The sequence below is a fragment of the Kazachstania africana genome, chromosome 10 (genome assembly GCF_000304475.1).
Source record: "Kazachstania africana CBS 2517 chromosome 10, complete genome".
Taxonomy (NCBI): Eukaryota; Fungi; Ascomycota; class Saccharomycetes; order Saccharomycetales; family Saccharomycetaceae; genus Kazachstania; species Kazachstania africana.
In genome coordinates this window covers 383,389-399,049 of record NC_018949.1, presented here as the reverse complement: position 1 = coordinate 399,049, position 15,661 = coordinate 383,389, and the positions used below count along the sequence as shown (strand labels likewise).

At 35.7% G+C, this 15,661-nt stretch overlaps 8 protein-coding genes across 8 annotated transcripts; 1 reads left to right on the top strand and 7 right to left on the bottom strand.

The window, feature by feature from the left end:
• Positions 1–97: 97 nt before the first annotated feature.
• Positions 98–2,707, bottom strand: DCP2 (decapping enzyme complex catalytic subunit; the record flags this gene model as incomplete). The annotated part of the gene is made up of 1 exon (XM_003959357.1): positions 98–2,707. One exon carries the CDS (start codon positions 2,705–2,707, stop codon positions 98–100), a length of 2,610 nt encoding a protein of 869 aa, XP_003959406.1.
• Positions 2,708–3,331: 624 nt separating this feature from the next.
• On the bottom strand, positions 3,332–5,248 carry CEX1 (COPI-interacting protein CEX1; the record flags this gene model as incomplete). The annotated part of the gene is made up of 1 exon (XM_003959356.1): positions 3,332–5,248. The coding sequence occupies one exon, from the start codon at positions 5,246–5,248 to the stop codon at positions 3,332–3,334; it is 1,917 nt and encodes a 638-aa protein (XP_003959405.1).
• A 376-nt stretch (positions 5,249–5,624) lies between these two features.
• On the bottom strand, positions 5,625–6,281 carry KAFR0J02050 (nucleotide diphosphatase; the record flags this gene model as incomplete). The annotated part of the gene is made up of 1 exon (XM_003959355.1): positions 5,625–6,281. One exon carries the CDS (start codon positions 6,279–6,281, stop codon positions 5,625–5,627), a length of 657 nt encoding a protein of 218 aa, XP_003959404.1.
• Positions 6,282–6,411: 130 nt separating this feature from the next.
• KAFR0J02040 (transcription factor TFIIIC subunit TFC7) lies at positions 6,412–7,614 on the bottom strand (the record flags this gene model as incomplete). Its single annotated transcript, XM_003959354.1, has 1 exon — positions 6,412–7,614. One exon carries the CDS (start codon positions 7,612–7,614, stop codon positions 6,412–6,414), a length of 1,203 nt encoding a protein of 400 aa, XP_003959403.1.
• A 163-nt stretch (positions 7,615–7,777) lies between these two features.
• On the top strand, positions 7,778–8,407 carry YAF9 (YEATS domain-containing protein YAF9; the record flags this gene model as incomplete). The annotated part of the gene is made up of 1 exon (XM_003959353.1): positions 7,778–8,407. The coding sequence occupies one exon, from the start codon at positions 7,778–7,780 to the stop codon at positions 8,405–8,407; it is 630 nt and encodes a 209-aa protein (XP_003959402.1).
• A 130-nt stretch (positions 8,408–8,537) lies between these two features.
• On the bottom strand, positions 8,538–11,858 carry INP53 (phosphatidylinositol-3-/phosphoinositide 5-phosphatase INP53; the record flags this gene model as incomplete). Its single annotated transcript, XM_003959352.1, has 1 exon — positions 8,538–11,858. One exon carries the CDS (start codon positions 11,856–11,858, stop codon positions 8,538–8,540), a length of 3,321 nt encoding a protein of 1,106 aa, XP_003959401.1.
• A 341-nt stretch (positions 11,859–12,199) lies between these two features.
• LEU9 (2-isopropylmalate synthase LEU9) lies at positions 12,200–14,044 on the bottom strand (the record flags this gene model as incomplete). Its single annotated transcript, XM_003959351.1, has 1 exon — positions 12,200–14,044. The coding sequence occupies one exon, from the start codon at positions 14,042–14,044 to the stop codon at positions 12,200–12,202; it is 1,845 nt and encodes a 614-aa protein (XP_003959400.1).
• A 696-nt stretch (positions 14,045–14,740) lies between these two features.
• RGS2 (GTPase-activating protein RGS2) lies at positions 14,741–15,337 on the bottom strand (the record flags this gene model as incomplete). Its single annotated transcript, XM_003959350.1, has 1 exon — positions 14,741–15,337. The coding sequence occupies one exon, from the start codon at positions 15,335–15,337 to the stop codon at positions 14,741–14,743; it is 597 nt and encodes a 198-aa protein (XP_003959399.1).
• Positions 15,338–15,661: the final 324 nt, after the last annotated feature.

Sequence of the window (15,661 nt, the reverse complement as noted above, 5' to 3'; positions counted from 1 at the left end):
TTGTAGGTATATCCAAACTATGCAGACTAATTTTTTACATATTTATATGTGGACAATGTGTATATGATATTGAATATAATACCAACAGTATCGAAGCTCAGTAGAAATTGTCGGTCATTGGGTTTCCATCTTGGACATTATTTCCTGAAGTAAAAAAATCAAGAGTATTAGAGGAACGTTTTTGCAGCATTCTCAATAAATCATTTCCATTATTTTGATTGATCGCTTCCTGGTTTTCATTCGATGATGAACTTTTCTTTAATAAGCTCAGTAATTCATTTCCACTAGTATTGATGCTATTAGAAGAGGTCAAATTTGAAAATTGATTAGCTCCAGTACCTGCTGAAGCAGAGGTGGCATTGGATATAGATGTATTCTTCGTGGGACTGAAGTTCTTTTTCAAAATATTAAGTAGTTCATTCTGTGGAGACTTCTGTTCCTCAACATTTGAGTTATGTTTCAACATATTCAAAAGTTCATGTCCATTTAATGCACCAACTTCGTTCATGTTATTCTTGTCATCCAAAGAAGGTTTTGAGTTCTTCCTTAACATGTTCATTAACTCGGTATTTGTAGAATTGGTTTTTTCGGTACTTGAATTTGAATGGGTTGGTACCTCTAAAGAAATATTATCAACTGATGGCACAAATGTTTCTGTGCTTTTGGCCGAGCCAACCTGTTGATGGTCGTCAGAAGCAGCTTGATATGCCAGCTCAGATATCTGTCCGTTTGCGTTAACAGAAGGCTTCTTCAATAAGTTTAATAATAAAGCGGAAGACTCATTTGGAGTATCTGGAGCTGAGGCGTTTCCAAAAGCTTCAAGGTTTTCACCCCTTTTAAGAATTTTAAACTTCTTAGTTTTCGCAGAAGAGGTATCCATAGGTTTTATGCCATTCATGGATGTTTGGTCATTAGGTAATGATAATGGTGGATTGTTAAAGTTAGGATTCAGTGATTCCTCTTTATTAAAAGACCCTATAGATCGAGTACTATTGACAATTGACTTGACGGTGTCAGAAACGTTGTCATTGTGAGGAACTTCGCCCTCTTTAAAATCATTTTCTTTCAAAATCTCCCTGTCATAATGATGAACTGACAAGTTATCTACACTTTCTTTCAATTCTCTTTCCTCCTCTTCAAAATCCTTATATGAATTCTTATTAGTGCGTGATTTATCTTCATCTTCAAAACGAGACGTGGATCTTGATTTCATAGGTTGGGGAGATCTCTTCCATACACCGAAATAAGGTTCGGCCTCTTTATGAAGACCATAATCGTCAAATTCATCATTATTATCTTCTGCTTCTTCTTCCTCCGAAGAACTCTCTTCAAATTCTTCGTAATCTTGTTCCTTTTCATTTTCGTTCGTCATTACAGCTTCTCCAGGTTGAAATTCTGGGCTATACGACTTTTTAGAATTTCTTTGAAGTACATTTAATAAAATATTTGAACTGTCACTTTTAGGAGATTGTTCACTTAAACTACTGTTAGGTTCTTTTTTGGATTTTAAAAGGTTTAGCAATTCTTTAGGATTATTTTCTGGATTGATAGGAATCAATGATGGTCTCGATAAAGAGGTTATATTTGGTGTTTCAATTTGTTGATTTGACGTGGGTGGCATAATAGGTTGTGTAAAAGGTATGGAAGAATGTTGTAAGATTTGTGACTGTAAAGGAATTGGGTTGAATTGCATATTGAAAGGCATGTTACCATTGGCGAACGGAAATGGAGCAAAAGGTTGAAAACCAATTGGAAGGGGAACATGGAAAGGAGCAGCTTCATTATTTTGAATTGGATTCATTGCCACAGGATTATTGTTCGATGTACCGTTAGTTTGTACTGCAGAATGTAAAAGGTTCAATAAATCTCTTCCAGGGTCAATTTCCTCCTTCTTAGTCAATCCAAGAATGGACTTGAGTTGCTCTTCAGCATAAAGTTTTGATTGATCCTCAGATTTAGCTTGTTTCTGATTCCTCAACCACATTGAAAGCGGTCTTATCATTGAGTTAATTAGATAGAACTTCATACCATTGGAAGAGCTTGAATGTGAATTGGAATTCTTATGGACCATTTTATTAATTTTTTTGAAATCGAACCATTGAATCTTATCAATTTCATTTCTAACTTGTGGTTTGAAGACAAAATCTTCCGAAACATTTTTAATTAGGAAAATTTTGTAATTCTTTCCTGAAATACTTCTTTCAACGAATTTATCCTCGTCGATATAATCTGTTAAATCGAAACCAATTTCTTCTTTGACTTCACGAATACAACAATCTAAATCACTTTCATCTTTTGAAATTTTTCCCCTTGGGAACGACCATGAATCAGATTCTGTACCTTTCACTAAAAGAATCTTATTTAAACTTTCATTAAATATAGCAGCACCTCTGACAGGGATGGTCTTCTTGTATTTAGAAAATTTTTGTAAAGCCTCATCTACTTTTATGTCCCATTTCCAAATAAGTGGACATAATTTGATGAAAAACTGAGATAATGACTTAATCTTCAAGGAAGGTAAACTTGGATTCATCAATTTGATGAAATCTGTATAGAACCATGAGGCTTCTTCAAAATGGAATAATTCTCTTTCTACACTGGATAGATCTTCGGGAGGACAATTGATGATAAAACGCACTAATAGATCTTCTACTATTCTGTCTATTGAAGTTACGTTATCAAGGCTGTGTCGTAGGGGTAATGACATTCTTTAATATTTCTTTGTTTTGATAAAATAGGAAAGTTCGTAAATTTAATCACCTAAATTGCTGTACAAAATAACAATTGTATCTAAAATAAAAAAAAAGCTTATAGTTTTCTACCAAAAGAACAAATATTGATATTTATATTATGGTAGCACTTTTAACAAAGACACTGCTTGAAAGTCTTATGAGTTAAAACCTTGTGTTTTGTTTCTCTGCGTTGTCAGGACTGCAAAACTAGCCCAGAGTGTATGAGAAAATATTTCAAAATGTTGGCCGAGAAACGCTACCCGGTTTTACCTTTTGCCACATTGTGGCATTTACTGTGGCATTATTTGCCACACCTAATGATAAAATCATTTGCCATTTAAATGATAAAAGTATGTTATGAACTCTTCAGTCTCAGTTCATTGTCAAAATGAGATGTAGGTTCTTTATATTATTATCTGTGATAATCTTAGATGTGATTGCTCGAGAGTGCTATGTATAGCAGTACGTCTTGTTGCTGAAACTTTAGTAACTCATTTAGTCGTGACAAACTTTGTGTCGTTCTTGCAGTGTCTATTAGAATCTAGATACAAATAAATATATATTCAAACATTATAAGCACTGGCTCGAGGGCGTTCATTTTACCAATCCCATTCATTATTTTCTTCTTCGTCAAAATTATCCCACTCGTCATCGACTTTGTTTGCTTCCAGATTGTCGTTCGCATTGGAATCGCCCCAACCGTCGTTTATATTAGAATCGTCCCAACCATCATTCACGTTCGTATCATTCCATCCATCGTCTGCTTTCGACTCGTTCCATGCGTCATCCTCATTAAATCCGTCCCATTCATCTTCTCCTTCTTTATTATTGATATTCAAATTGCTCATAGAAGCATTTAAATCAACAACATTTGATGCAATAAAATCTTGATTCAATTTGGTGAAAAAATTGCCCATCGATTTATCGTCTAGCATACTATTATAATCTTCAAATTTCTTATTTTTCATTCCATTTATTTCGCTAGAATAACGATTTTTAATTTCTGAATTGATCTTTTCCATATACTTATTGAATAAACTTTCACTCTTGAATCTAATTTCAGCATGTTTGTCCATAAGTCCCAGAAGCATCAAGTTGATAACTCTTTTAATAATTAATTCAAACTCAAAATTATCCATTAACTGTTCAATGCCATATAATACACATAATTTTACAGTGACAGTCTCTGAATCATTCTGGAAGGATTTGTTCAATATTGTTAAGATTAAATTGTAATTTTTTAATGTTTCACTTATCTTTAAAATGATTAAAATGGTCCATTTCCTAATTTCTTCATCTTTATCGATTTGCAATTTCGCAATATATCTAATCAATTCATTATTTAATTGTCTTTCTGTTAACGTACTGACAAAAGTTGGTATTGTCTTCAAAGTTAGTAATCTAATGTTACTATCATTATCATTAATCCCGTTCATCAATTTATTGAATATCATATCATTGAATCTCAGTTCTTTAACCGGAAAATGGTCCATGATTTTGCCTAAGTGTATAAGGAGAATAAACCTTATTTGCCTCTGTGGTAAGCCGAACATTTTGTAAATTATTTCTTTTACTGACTTATCATGACTATGGATTTCATTCTTGAATATAATATCAAACAATGCCATTAAAAACATTGGATCAAAAATTTCATGTTCATTATTCAAATCTCGGATTAGTTCAGGTACAACAAAATTGTTCATAAAATTGGAAGACAATTTCAAATTATCCTTATAATAAATGGAAAGGAAACTTCTCAATAAAATGCTTCTTTCATTGGCATTCAGTATATGAATTTCTTTCAATTTCTCGTATATTGATACTAATTCATTGAAATCTGATGCGATGACTTTACAATTAAATAATTTTTGATTAAACCTTTCGAATTTTGTCTTACCATTTGAATATGATTTTATGACATCTCTAATTTCACTGTCATTACTAAGAAATTTCGAACTTTTCAAAACTTGAGAGATTGTGTTAGCTACGACAGCACTCTCCGTTTTCTTGCAATCTACATTGAAGAAATTTTCCCACATTGAAATATATTGAAAGTTGTCATTATTCCTCTCGACACAGCATTCTAAACCGAATAAAACCAATTCTCCAATAGAGTTAATAAACAAGTTTTCTTTACTTAGTTTGCCAATCTTGAAAAACTTAGAAAAGTTCGAATAAAACTTATTGAAATCCACTAAGGCCATTATAGTTTCGTGATCATTGAGTTTCGTAACCGGTTCAACGATCTCGGTGACTATATAGACATACTCTTCGGTTTCATTGATATCCACAATCTTAATAAGCCCGGGAAGCTTGATCTTTCTAATCATCGACAAACAGTTCATCACCAGGACTGATTTATCCACGGATTTGAAGATAGTAACCGGATTACTATCTTTGTCGGTTGCCTTAAATAAGTCCCAAAATGGGATCCTATGGTACGGCGTTTCGTCAATAGAGTAAGGAAATTGAGAATATGATGTAGCCAGATTCTTAAATATGCTCGTGAAGTTCATCTTGACGATTCCTGATGCTGATTTGTATGAACTCGATGCAACTAAATTGTGCTTGTTTTTTTTGTTTTCTCTCTTGATCTCAACTGAAAAATAAATATATTCGATATTTGACAAAGGTCCTCAATAGGGCATCGCCTGATATATATATGTTAAAATATATGTTGTATATCAACTGTTATAGCTTGAGTTATTGCAGCAACTATAGTTAGCAACTTCTATCGTGTGTTGGAATTGTGTCGATTCGCGAACAGTGACTTTATACCGTTTTTGCGCCATATGATACTGCTATTTCCATTAAGATTGCAGATTCCCAGGTTTGCCATTTGTGAGAATGCATGAATGTGTCCCAGTGACTGTGTCATTTATTTTCATTCTCCTACTTGCATTCTTCCCACATGGCTTGGAACGTCTTGTTCAATGGTAAGCCAACAACGTTGTAGTAATCGCCTTCGATCTTTTTAATTATCATGGCACTCAATCCCTGAATCTTGAAGCCACCAGCAACTTGTAGGCCATCTCCACTTTCCACGTAGTCTTCCAGCAACTCACGAGGAATATCGTGATCCATAAATATCTTTGTCAATTCATAGAATTCTTTCAATTTATGGTTCTTACCATCAAAGACAATCAATGTTACCGCAGTTACAACATTGATTACATTATCAGCGGCAGAATAACAGAATTTACTCAAATTTCGGAGTTGAACGTCTCTCTCTATCGGTTTCTCGTAGATAACTTTATCATTATCAAACATTATAGTATCTGCACAAATTATCAGTTTGGGGTTACACTCATTGAACAACTTATCAGCATCTGCTACAATACTCTGTGCCTTTCCACGTGAAGTATCACGAACATACCTGATGGGATCATTCTCGTACTGCGCTTTATCCAGATCTTCCTCGAAAGTCGGTTTTACCACTTTGATATCTTTCAACCCCATCGTTTCACTAACAATCTCGTACCTACTTGGTGAAGAACTGGCTAAAATAACTTCGTACTTGGAAGTAATCTTCTCAATGACACCACACATCCCTATACTCGTAATAATCTATCGAGTTGAATTGAAATTCATTGTAAATAGCGTTCTTTTTTTCTAATTGTAAAATTTTCTTGTCATATCCCATTAAACTGCTATCCCTCTAAATATACATTTGATACTATTACATAGGCGATAACCCTGTGAGTGCAAGTCTGTCGACAATTCTATATATCTTTTCCGTGTGCTCCTTGTCATATTCGATTATAGGTTTGGACTCCAATAATGGATCAATTTCGTTTTCATTGTCGCTGCTGTAGCCACTACCACCAACAGGTTTCTTCTTGTGGATCATAGCAGCATCTGGAAACGCTAATTCCGTACCAACCAGTCTTTGCCAATTGCCCTCATACAATTTATCACCAATTCTAAATAAAGGTACTTCTTTATCCAAACCGGCGTATTGAAAGGTTGCCGTTCGATCAATCTCCAGTCTTTCCTTGTAGCTACCACTAGAAAGATCGAGACTTATGTACACTGTTTCCATTTCTTCTTCTCTTCCATCTTCATCTATCTGATCACTTTCGAAAGTCCAATTTCTTTCTTCACCATTTCTTAAGAATTCAGTATGCCCATTCATGGTAATAACCCATTTCCGTTGTTGGAAAGGTACAGTGATATTAATCTCTTCCTCCTCTTCATCTTCTGCTTCGTCATCTTCGTCCTCCCTGGCTCGGTAATGTGTAGAATTCAACACTTCATACTTGTCTAATGAACAAGTACCACATCTGATCGTACTGCCATCGTCATCTATCTTTTCATGACAGTCGTTAAATCCCAGCAGATTTAAGCCCAGTGAAACTTTTACAGCACCATGTGTCACCAGTAATATGGTCTCCACGTCAGGATATGCAGTTTCCAATTTTTGAACTAACTTCCTTAAAAATATCTGGCACCTCTGAAACAATTCCTCTTCTGTTTCACCTTCTTCCGCAGCTGCAAGTTCACTGCCATTCTTCCAATTGTCATCATTCACTTCGATAGAGCTTTTGAACAACTTTGCTAAAGTGTCAGCAGTCGCTGGCTTGTGAGCATCTGTCTCGAACCATTCAGAAAGCCCATTATCAACAAAAAACGGCAACTCTAACAGATCACATACATACTTACTCGTTTGAGCACATCTGAAGAATGGCGAAGAAATGACCATATCAGGTTGAGAATCCAGAGATAGGATGTAATGAGCCAATTCCTTGGATTGACTTATGCCATGCTCAGAAAGTGGGAAATCCGACTCTACCCCAGTAGGCGGTGCCGGAAGTTCTTCTTGTTTCAACGTCCAGGCAGAGGAAGAGCCATGTCTGGCTACGTAAATTGTCTTGATAGGCATGATTGCAGAATTCTTTGGGTCTTCTCACTGTTTTGGTATCATCCATATATATGTTTATCATTTTCAATATCAAAACAATCTGATATAAGAAAAAAAAAAAAAAAAAAAAACAAAAAGTAGTATAGTTACAGCTCATCATCAAGATTAAAGTCCATCAAAGAAGATGCCGCCTGGGATAAGTAAGAGAATTAAGACGTTGTCTGTGTCAAGACCCATTATATATGGGAACACTGCCAAAAAAATGGGGGAAATTAAGCCTCCAAATGCTCCCGCTGAACACACACATCTTTGGACGATCTTTGTTAGAGGGCCTAATAATGAAGATATATCATATTACGTCAAAAAAGTCGTCTTCAAACTTCATGATACATATAACAACCCAACGAGAATAATAGAGGCTCCGCCATTTGAGCTTACTGAGACTGGATGGGGTGAATTTGATATTAATGTCAAGATTTATTTCCATGATGAGGCCAATGAAAAAAATTTGAATTTCTACCACAGATTGAGGCTGCATCCCTATGAGGCTGGTCAATCCAAAGATGATGAGATTAGTTCTATCTTTTTTGATGAAGTTGTTTTTAATGAACCCAATGAAAGTTTTTTCAAGATTTTAATGACAAAACCTGGTAATCTATTGCCATCAAATAAAAGTGATAAAGTAATATTCTCGCAACAACTAGAACGAGAGGAGCTTGATAGAATTAATGCTGGAATTCTAGAAGTTGATAAGCAGATAGATGAATTGAAAAAATCCTTTAATGAAAAAATCACTCAGAAACAAGAAAAATGAAAGGACTTCAAGTAATGATAATATTTGTATCTGTATATAAAAATAAAATGATTTATTATGATTTTCCATATCTATAAAAGGCAATAGAAAATATGTGCGGTTATATATATCTCTGAGTTTCAATTTAAAACTATTTTGGAGTCAAAGGTTCCCAGGAACTCAAAGTTTTATTTCCAATGTGTGACGATTTCTTTGCAGCTTCATATGATTTGGGGCTCTCTGAGGATTTTGAAGGGATATCTGTGTTACTAAACGTAGCAGATCCAGCATTGGAAATTGGCGGTGTTGACATTGCTGCATTGCTGTTTTTGGGGGTTAATATGACTTCAGTGAATCCTGGTGGTGGTGGGGTCCCAGAAGATTTTGATTTTACATTACCGTTTATGACAGGCTTCATTTCAACAGCAGGTGGGGAAGGTTTACTAATAGTTTCCATTTCCACACTTTTCTGATCTTTATTTGAATTTGAAGATTCAAACTCATTACTATCGAAAGCTGGGGGAGGAGGTGGACGCAACAATGGTTTGGCCCTAGCCTCGGTTTGAGTGCTCACTTTCTTAGGATTTAAGAATGAAGCTGACAGAGAATTAGTGCCAGGATATGGTGGCGTAGTTGATGAAAGATTCGATGAGGATGAACCAGCCGTTGATATCCCACTGTTATTGTTCATGTCTAAAAGACTAAACTCATCCATATCTCTTGTCGTCGTGATTTCAAGGGACCTATCATCTTCTAAACCAAGATTAATTAACTGAGAGCTTAATGTTCTTGTCTCTTCAGGGTGACTTGCCTTATATTCAGCATATAATTGCTTGGTCAGTTTGATCTTTTCATCCTCATTAACTGAAACAACTCGTGATCTATATGCACTGTAAACTGGTCTATGATCACTCATCAATAACGGAGCGTCAGAATACACAAGGGGCTGAAGATAATCACCTTTATAAATGATTCTATCTGTCCAGGATGGTGTTCTCGCTTTTTCTGAAGTATCATAGTTGTCTGTCCCACTATCATATTTATAAGTTGGACGAAATTTAATTGCAGGTTCCTTGAATCCACGGAAAACAAAGCCATTGTCAATTTCTTGAGTTAATTGATCATGGCGCATTAGCCTATCAATGTAACCTTCATGTTTCATGGCTAATTCTCTCCGAACCTCTTCGTTTGATAGGGCAATTCTATAGTTTGTGTCGCCTAACCAGAATGTAGAATCATGATGTGATATATTCTTAGATCTTGTAAAATTTATACCTTTCACAATACTCTCGTAATCATTACGACGATCATCGATATTAGTAGCACCAGCCGATAGATGGGTATTTACAAAACAAAAAGAAGTTTCTTCAAAATCAAATCTTATCGCAACAGCACCTTTATTGCCTGCCATCCCACCGAAACCTGTTTTCTTGCTAGCACCTTCAACACACTTCACGGATTTAGCTTTATCAGCCTTCACAAAGAAAAGAATTAAAAGTGAAGACATTTGTTCTACTCTTAATAGTAGATATTTGGATTCATACTGATTTAAGCATTCATTGACCATGTTTTCCCATGCAGATCCCTTGCTGTAATCAGCATTCAAAATAGATCCTGCAGTAAGTTCAATGACTTCTTGTAGACCTAAAACAACAACATCTGGTTTGAATTTATCTCCGATTGGAAACAGCCATTTGGATAAATCGATTTTCTTGGTCACACCATTTACATTATAGGTCCCTATCAAGAGGTTAATGGTGGAGGATGACGTGTATTGATCAGACATTTTTTCTAATTGTGATGATACATATTCGTTGATTGGGTCAAATAATTGCACGGCTTGCTGATGAGGTAGACGTCCTAGTAAAGCATCAATATTCTGTTGCTTTCCTTTATCCATGAAATTATTGATGTACATTCTGCTGACGGATTTGGTAGCATCAGAAAGGGCACCAGCCAATGACATTTTCCCTTTTCTTGAAAAAGAGGATTTTAATGCATTTGTCCCTGTATAAATTTGTGAAATTTGGTCACCATGATCAGCCCACAAGTTATTATGTTTGAGGACGAAATCATCTTCTTCAATGTACGTATTAGAAGTTATCAAGTTGAAATCCTGTAAAAAAATTTTGAACGCAGCTAACGAAATAACTTGTTGGACAAGATTAGTTCTGTCCAAACAATCTAAACAATTGGTTCTAAAGACACCTAATTGCTCGGAGATCACTCTATTTTCTTTGACATTATAAGAAAAATAACCTGAAGTCAGCAAAGAATCCATGATTCCGGGTATAAGTTTGTTGGCACCTGAAAACCCTTCCTGTGCAGTTTCCTTGTGGAAATCAAATGCAGTATAAAATACGTCTTTGCCGATTTTTAATTTTCGAGACTTAGTCAAATGTTCCTTGTATCGTCTGGATAGTGGTAATTCTGACGTCTTCGTAGATAGTAGATTGACAACATGTATAGGTCCATACTTCTGAATCGATTTGATAAAATGCTTGTCAAAAACAGGTTGTGTTGCTTCGAGTGACCTGGTAATTTGTACCTTAGGGTTAATCAAAGATGTATCTTGCTCCCAAAAAACTGGAATACTTCCTCTTATTTCAGCAAATGCATAACAATATTGAGTAGAGTACATGATAAATTCAGTTTCAACGAAATTGGCAACATTAGATTCGTCATCAACACCTCTGGCATTGAATCTCGTACCGGCTCTTTTCCAACTTTGCTTAGAGATAATAGTCAATGCAACTTTCGTTTTTCTTACATATGTGATGAAAGTCTCAGCAAAGCCACGGATAACTGTCGTCAAAAAACCTTCATCATCTAAAATCTGTTTTGCATGTGTATCCAGTCTATCTCTGTAAGTAACAATTTCTTGCATTAAGAAATAGTTCCACATGTACTCTTGTTCAAAATTGTCAGCACTTAAAGAACGTGAACCGAAACCACGGTCTTGTAGAGTTGATGTCAAATCAAAATCAGTACTGTAATAGAATGATCCATTTGATAGTAATTTTCTAATTTCAAAACATGGTTGTCTGGGCATTGTATTTGGGAATTCCGTACCACTTCCATTCAAGTCAGATTCTGGAAGTATTGGATAACCTGAAGAATCAATTTCATAGAAATCCCAAGTTGGATCGTTCAGACAAAAGAAATCTACGGCGAAAATCTTATTGACAGTTTCACCTGGGGTAGGAGCTGCAACTTTAGATTTTCCTGTTATTGCGGCCACGAAGATCAAGTCGTCCATCTCTATCAAACCAATGAATCCATGAATCTCAGAATCAGTTAACTTCTTGAAATTTTGTTTCTGCAAATCATTCTTAGAAATCAACTCAATTGCACATAAAGGTTTTTTATTCTTCTCATGCTGTGTATCAAAGACATTTTTCAGTATCAATGCATAGTTCTTGGAAACTATGGCTATTCTTCTTTCGGGTTCTTGTGAAACCAAAATATTCATCTTTACTGTAAACCTTCTTTAATAAAAATGTAGATAGAACCAAAAAGAATATTTCACTTATAAGCTCGATACACAGTTCCCTTGTGCTAGCACGGTATCTTAATCGGCTGAGGAAATAACTACTCTGATTTATCTTAGAAACTGCATTTGATCTACAAACCAGTTGTTATTTTTTTCTGAGTTTGCTATATTGGCCCCTTTCCGGCTCAGTATGTATAGCCACTATATGAGTAAAAATGAAATAGTAAATTGTGTAGAAGCTTCAATAATGTCAAATAAATAGGGTGCTTGTGTATATACGGTGTATTTATTGCAGATATAATTTACATGTTATGGAGCAATTAAGCGGAGGAGGCTTCGTTCTTTTTAGAGTTGGCATCTGGTAGAGCGATTTCGTTTTTATGGATAATATTGTTCACGGTAGAGAAAATGGCTTGTACCGAAGAATCACCAACATCCTCAGAAAGACCAATACCCCATTGGGCAGCTTGTTCATTGTCGGAGTCACGTCTGTAACGTAGTTGAACGTAAGAAGCGGCCTTAGTGTTGGAACCGGAACCGACAGCGTGTTCAGTATAGTTTTCAACATTCAAATTGACGTCTAACAAGTTGGATAGAGCGTCGACCAAAGAGGAAATAGGACCATTACCAGAACCCTGAATGTTGACAATAGTGTTGTTGAATTCAACTTGACCAGTTAAAACTCTACGGTCACCATCAACTTTTTCGACATTATAATCCACTAAAGTTAAGTATCTATGGCGTTCATTATTGTAGTTGTAAGTATCCTTCAACAAATTAGTGATTTCGTCGGCCTTCAATTCTCTTCCTAGAGCGTCAGCACTATTTTGGACGCAGGTGGAGAACTCGATCTGCATGCTTCTTGGAAGATCTAGACCTAGAGATCTCAAGATAACCCAAGCGGCACCACCCTTACCAGATTGTGAGTTGACTCTAATAACAGCTTCATAATCACGACCAATATCCTTTGGATCCAATGGAAGATATGGAATTCTCCATAGATGTTCACCTTGTTTCTTCTTCTTTTCTTGTAGAGCGAAACCTTTCTTAATAGCATCTTGATGAGATCCTGAGAATGCACAAACAACTAGATCACCACCATATGGAGCTCTTTCTGAAATAGGAATCTTGTTGCAACGTTCCACAACTTCAACAACTGATGTAATATCGGAAAGATCCAAATTTGGAGAGACACCTTGAACGTACATGTTTAATGCTACAGTAACTAAGTCAACGTTACCTGTACGTTCACCATTACCAAAAAGACAACCTTCGACACGATCAGCACCTGCTAATAAAGCAAGTTCGGTAGCAGCAACACCACATCCACGATCATTGTGGCAATGAGTTGAAATGCAAACTTTATTACGTTCAGAGATGTGAGTAGCGAAATATTCGATTTGATCAGCGTAAATATTTGGAGTAGCTATTTCAACAGTAGCTGGTAGATTGAAAATGATTGGATTATCTTCCGTTGGTTCCCAAACGGCCTTAACTGCTTCACAGATCTGGACTGCAAACTCTGGTGAAGTATCAGTAAAACATTCTGGAGAAAATTCGTACGTCCAATGGGTAGCTTGTTGAGTTGGATCATCTTTCGTCAACTTTCTAACTAATTTAGTAGTTTCAACAGCTTTAGCAATTGCTTCCTCTTGAGACATATTGAAGACAATTTCTCGGAACATATCACTGGTAGCCAAATATGTATGTACAGTGGCCCTCTTTGCACCAGTTAAAGCTTCAATGGTTCTCTTGACAAGATGTTCACGAGATTGGACTAATGCTTGTATAGTGACATCATCAGGAGCATTTTCAACAGCGTATCTTGTAAAATCGAAATCAGTTTGTGATGCAGATGGGAAAGCAACTTCAATTTCTTTAAATCCCATTTCTACTAATTTATGGAAATATTCCTTCTTCTGTTCTACAGACATTGGATCAGGTAGAGATTGGTTACCATCCCTAAGATCGGTAGAAAGCCAGCGTGGAGCCTTAGTTATTCTATTATCTGGCCATTTCCTATTTTTAAGGATGGGAGCTTTGAATGGTTTATATTTAGTAGAAGGATCTTTTAGCATATTTCTGTAAGTTAAAGTTACAGGTTTGATAGTCTTTTGCGCCCGACTAGCATACTCAGCTAGATTTATAACTGCAGGTTTTACCATCGAGGTTTGTATGATTGGTTAAAAATGTATGGAATGTGTATATAAAAGCCCGTGTTTTTGGTTGCTTTTGCTACAAGAAGAATCGTTAAAAGGATACTACTTTAGGAGAAAAGAAATAGGCCAAAGCAAGGTATGATGAGTTAGTTGTTCACAGAGTGAGAAATACTCTTTCACTTATATATGTCATAAAGTCAGCATGATCTGCTCGAGGGAAAAAAAGTTCAAGTGAAACGCTGCTTCTTGCAAGAATGAGTAATAGGTACATCGTGCAATACCTTTTCTTCCCACAGAGTGTGAGTAGGATACGATTACTCACACAACCCTACCAGCGTGTTTCACACTATTTCACAAGGATCTCAGTTGAATACTGATGGATTTGTCAATTTTCGTAGTTGCAGCCACCGTTAGCGGCGCATCCCGATATTGAGATCGTGTTCAGCCGATTCCGCTATGCCAGCTTAAAAGCGTAGAATTGTGACTCAAGAAGTGAAAACGACACAAAGCAATCAAAGCGCCAGTAAATGGTAGCTGTTGATGGTGATGGTGATGATGTTCTTTTTTTATTGCTAAATATGAAAAAAAAGGTTATGTATATATTTTATTCTTATATGGGTTGAAATGCTGGATGCTAAGAAAAAATGCGAAGAAAAAATGTGTAATATGCTTAATTTGAGGTGTGGAAGTCCATTTGTGCGATTATCTTTTGAACTTGTTGAAAAACCTCCTACTTCTGTGGAACACTGAGGAACGGTATATGTTATCGTTAGAATCTGCACGTAATGTTGAGATTCTAGTTGAACTCGAGGATTCTTGCGTTTCTCTGACTTTTTCGGTGAAGGGTTCTGATGCTGGAATATATTGGTAATGGTACTGATTGCTGAATCGTGTATATATGTCAAATAGTAGACCCAGGATGTGTTGTATAGCATTAGCGATGTCCTTTTGGCTAGGGATCTCGCCTGCTTCATGACACACATCAAAAATCTCCCTAATATTTTGTGGGAAATTACATTCCATGGGCGAATTAATCTTTATAAATTTCTTATAAATTTCACGATTCCAATCATCAAGTTCAAACTCTTTGTATGTATCATCCAATAAGAATTTCTTACTCTTATTGAAAAATTCTAAATTTTCCTCACAATGTGAATTTCTAGTAAATTTATGAAATTTATCTAGTACCATTTGTTCATCACTCACACACTTTTCTTCTGGTAAGCAATCTTTTGTATAATCGAAATTTTCATCTAGCTCCGCTAGAATATCGTACAAAGTAGGCAGTTTGCTCTCCATTAGTTAATAAAATCTTGTATATTGATTGTCCTTACTGTCTTGCTTTTTTATAAAATCACCATATAGCACAAAAATTTGTTAAAATCTTTCTATTTTCGCTTCTTTAATCTGTCAATTAATTTCTCTTCTCTGTACATCAAAGGCTCATCGACGCATCGCTATATATATATATATATATATATTTTCATGTATGTATACGTAAATATACATATCTTCAACTACACCACAGTAATAACCTCGAGATAGATAAAACACAGGCTCAAGAATTCGAAGCGCAATTTTTTTTTTTTTGCGTCTTCGACACAGAAGCCTTCGCACGCCAGA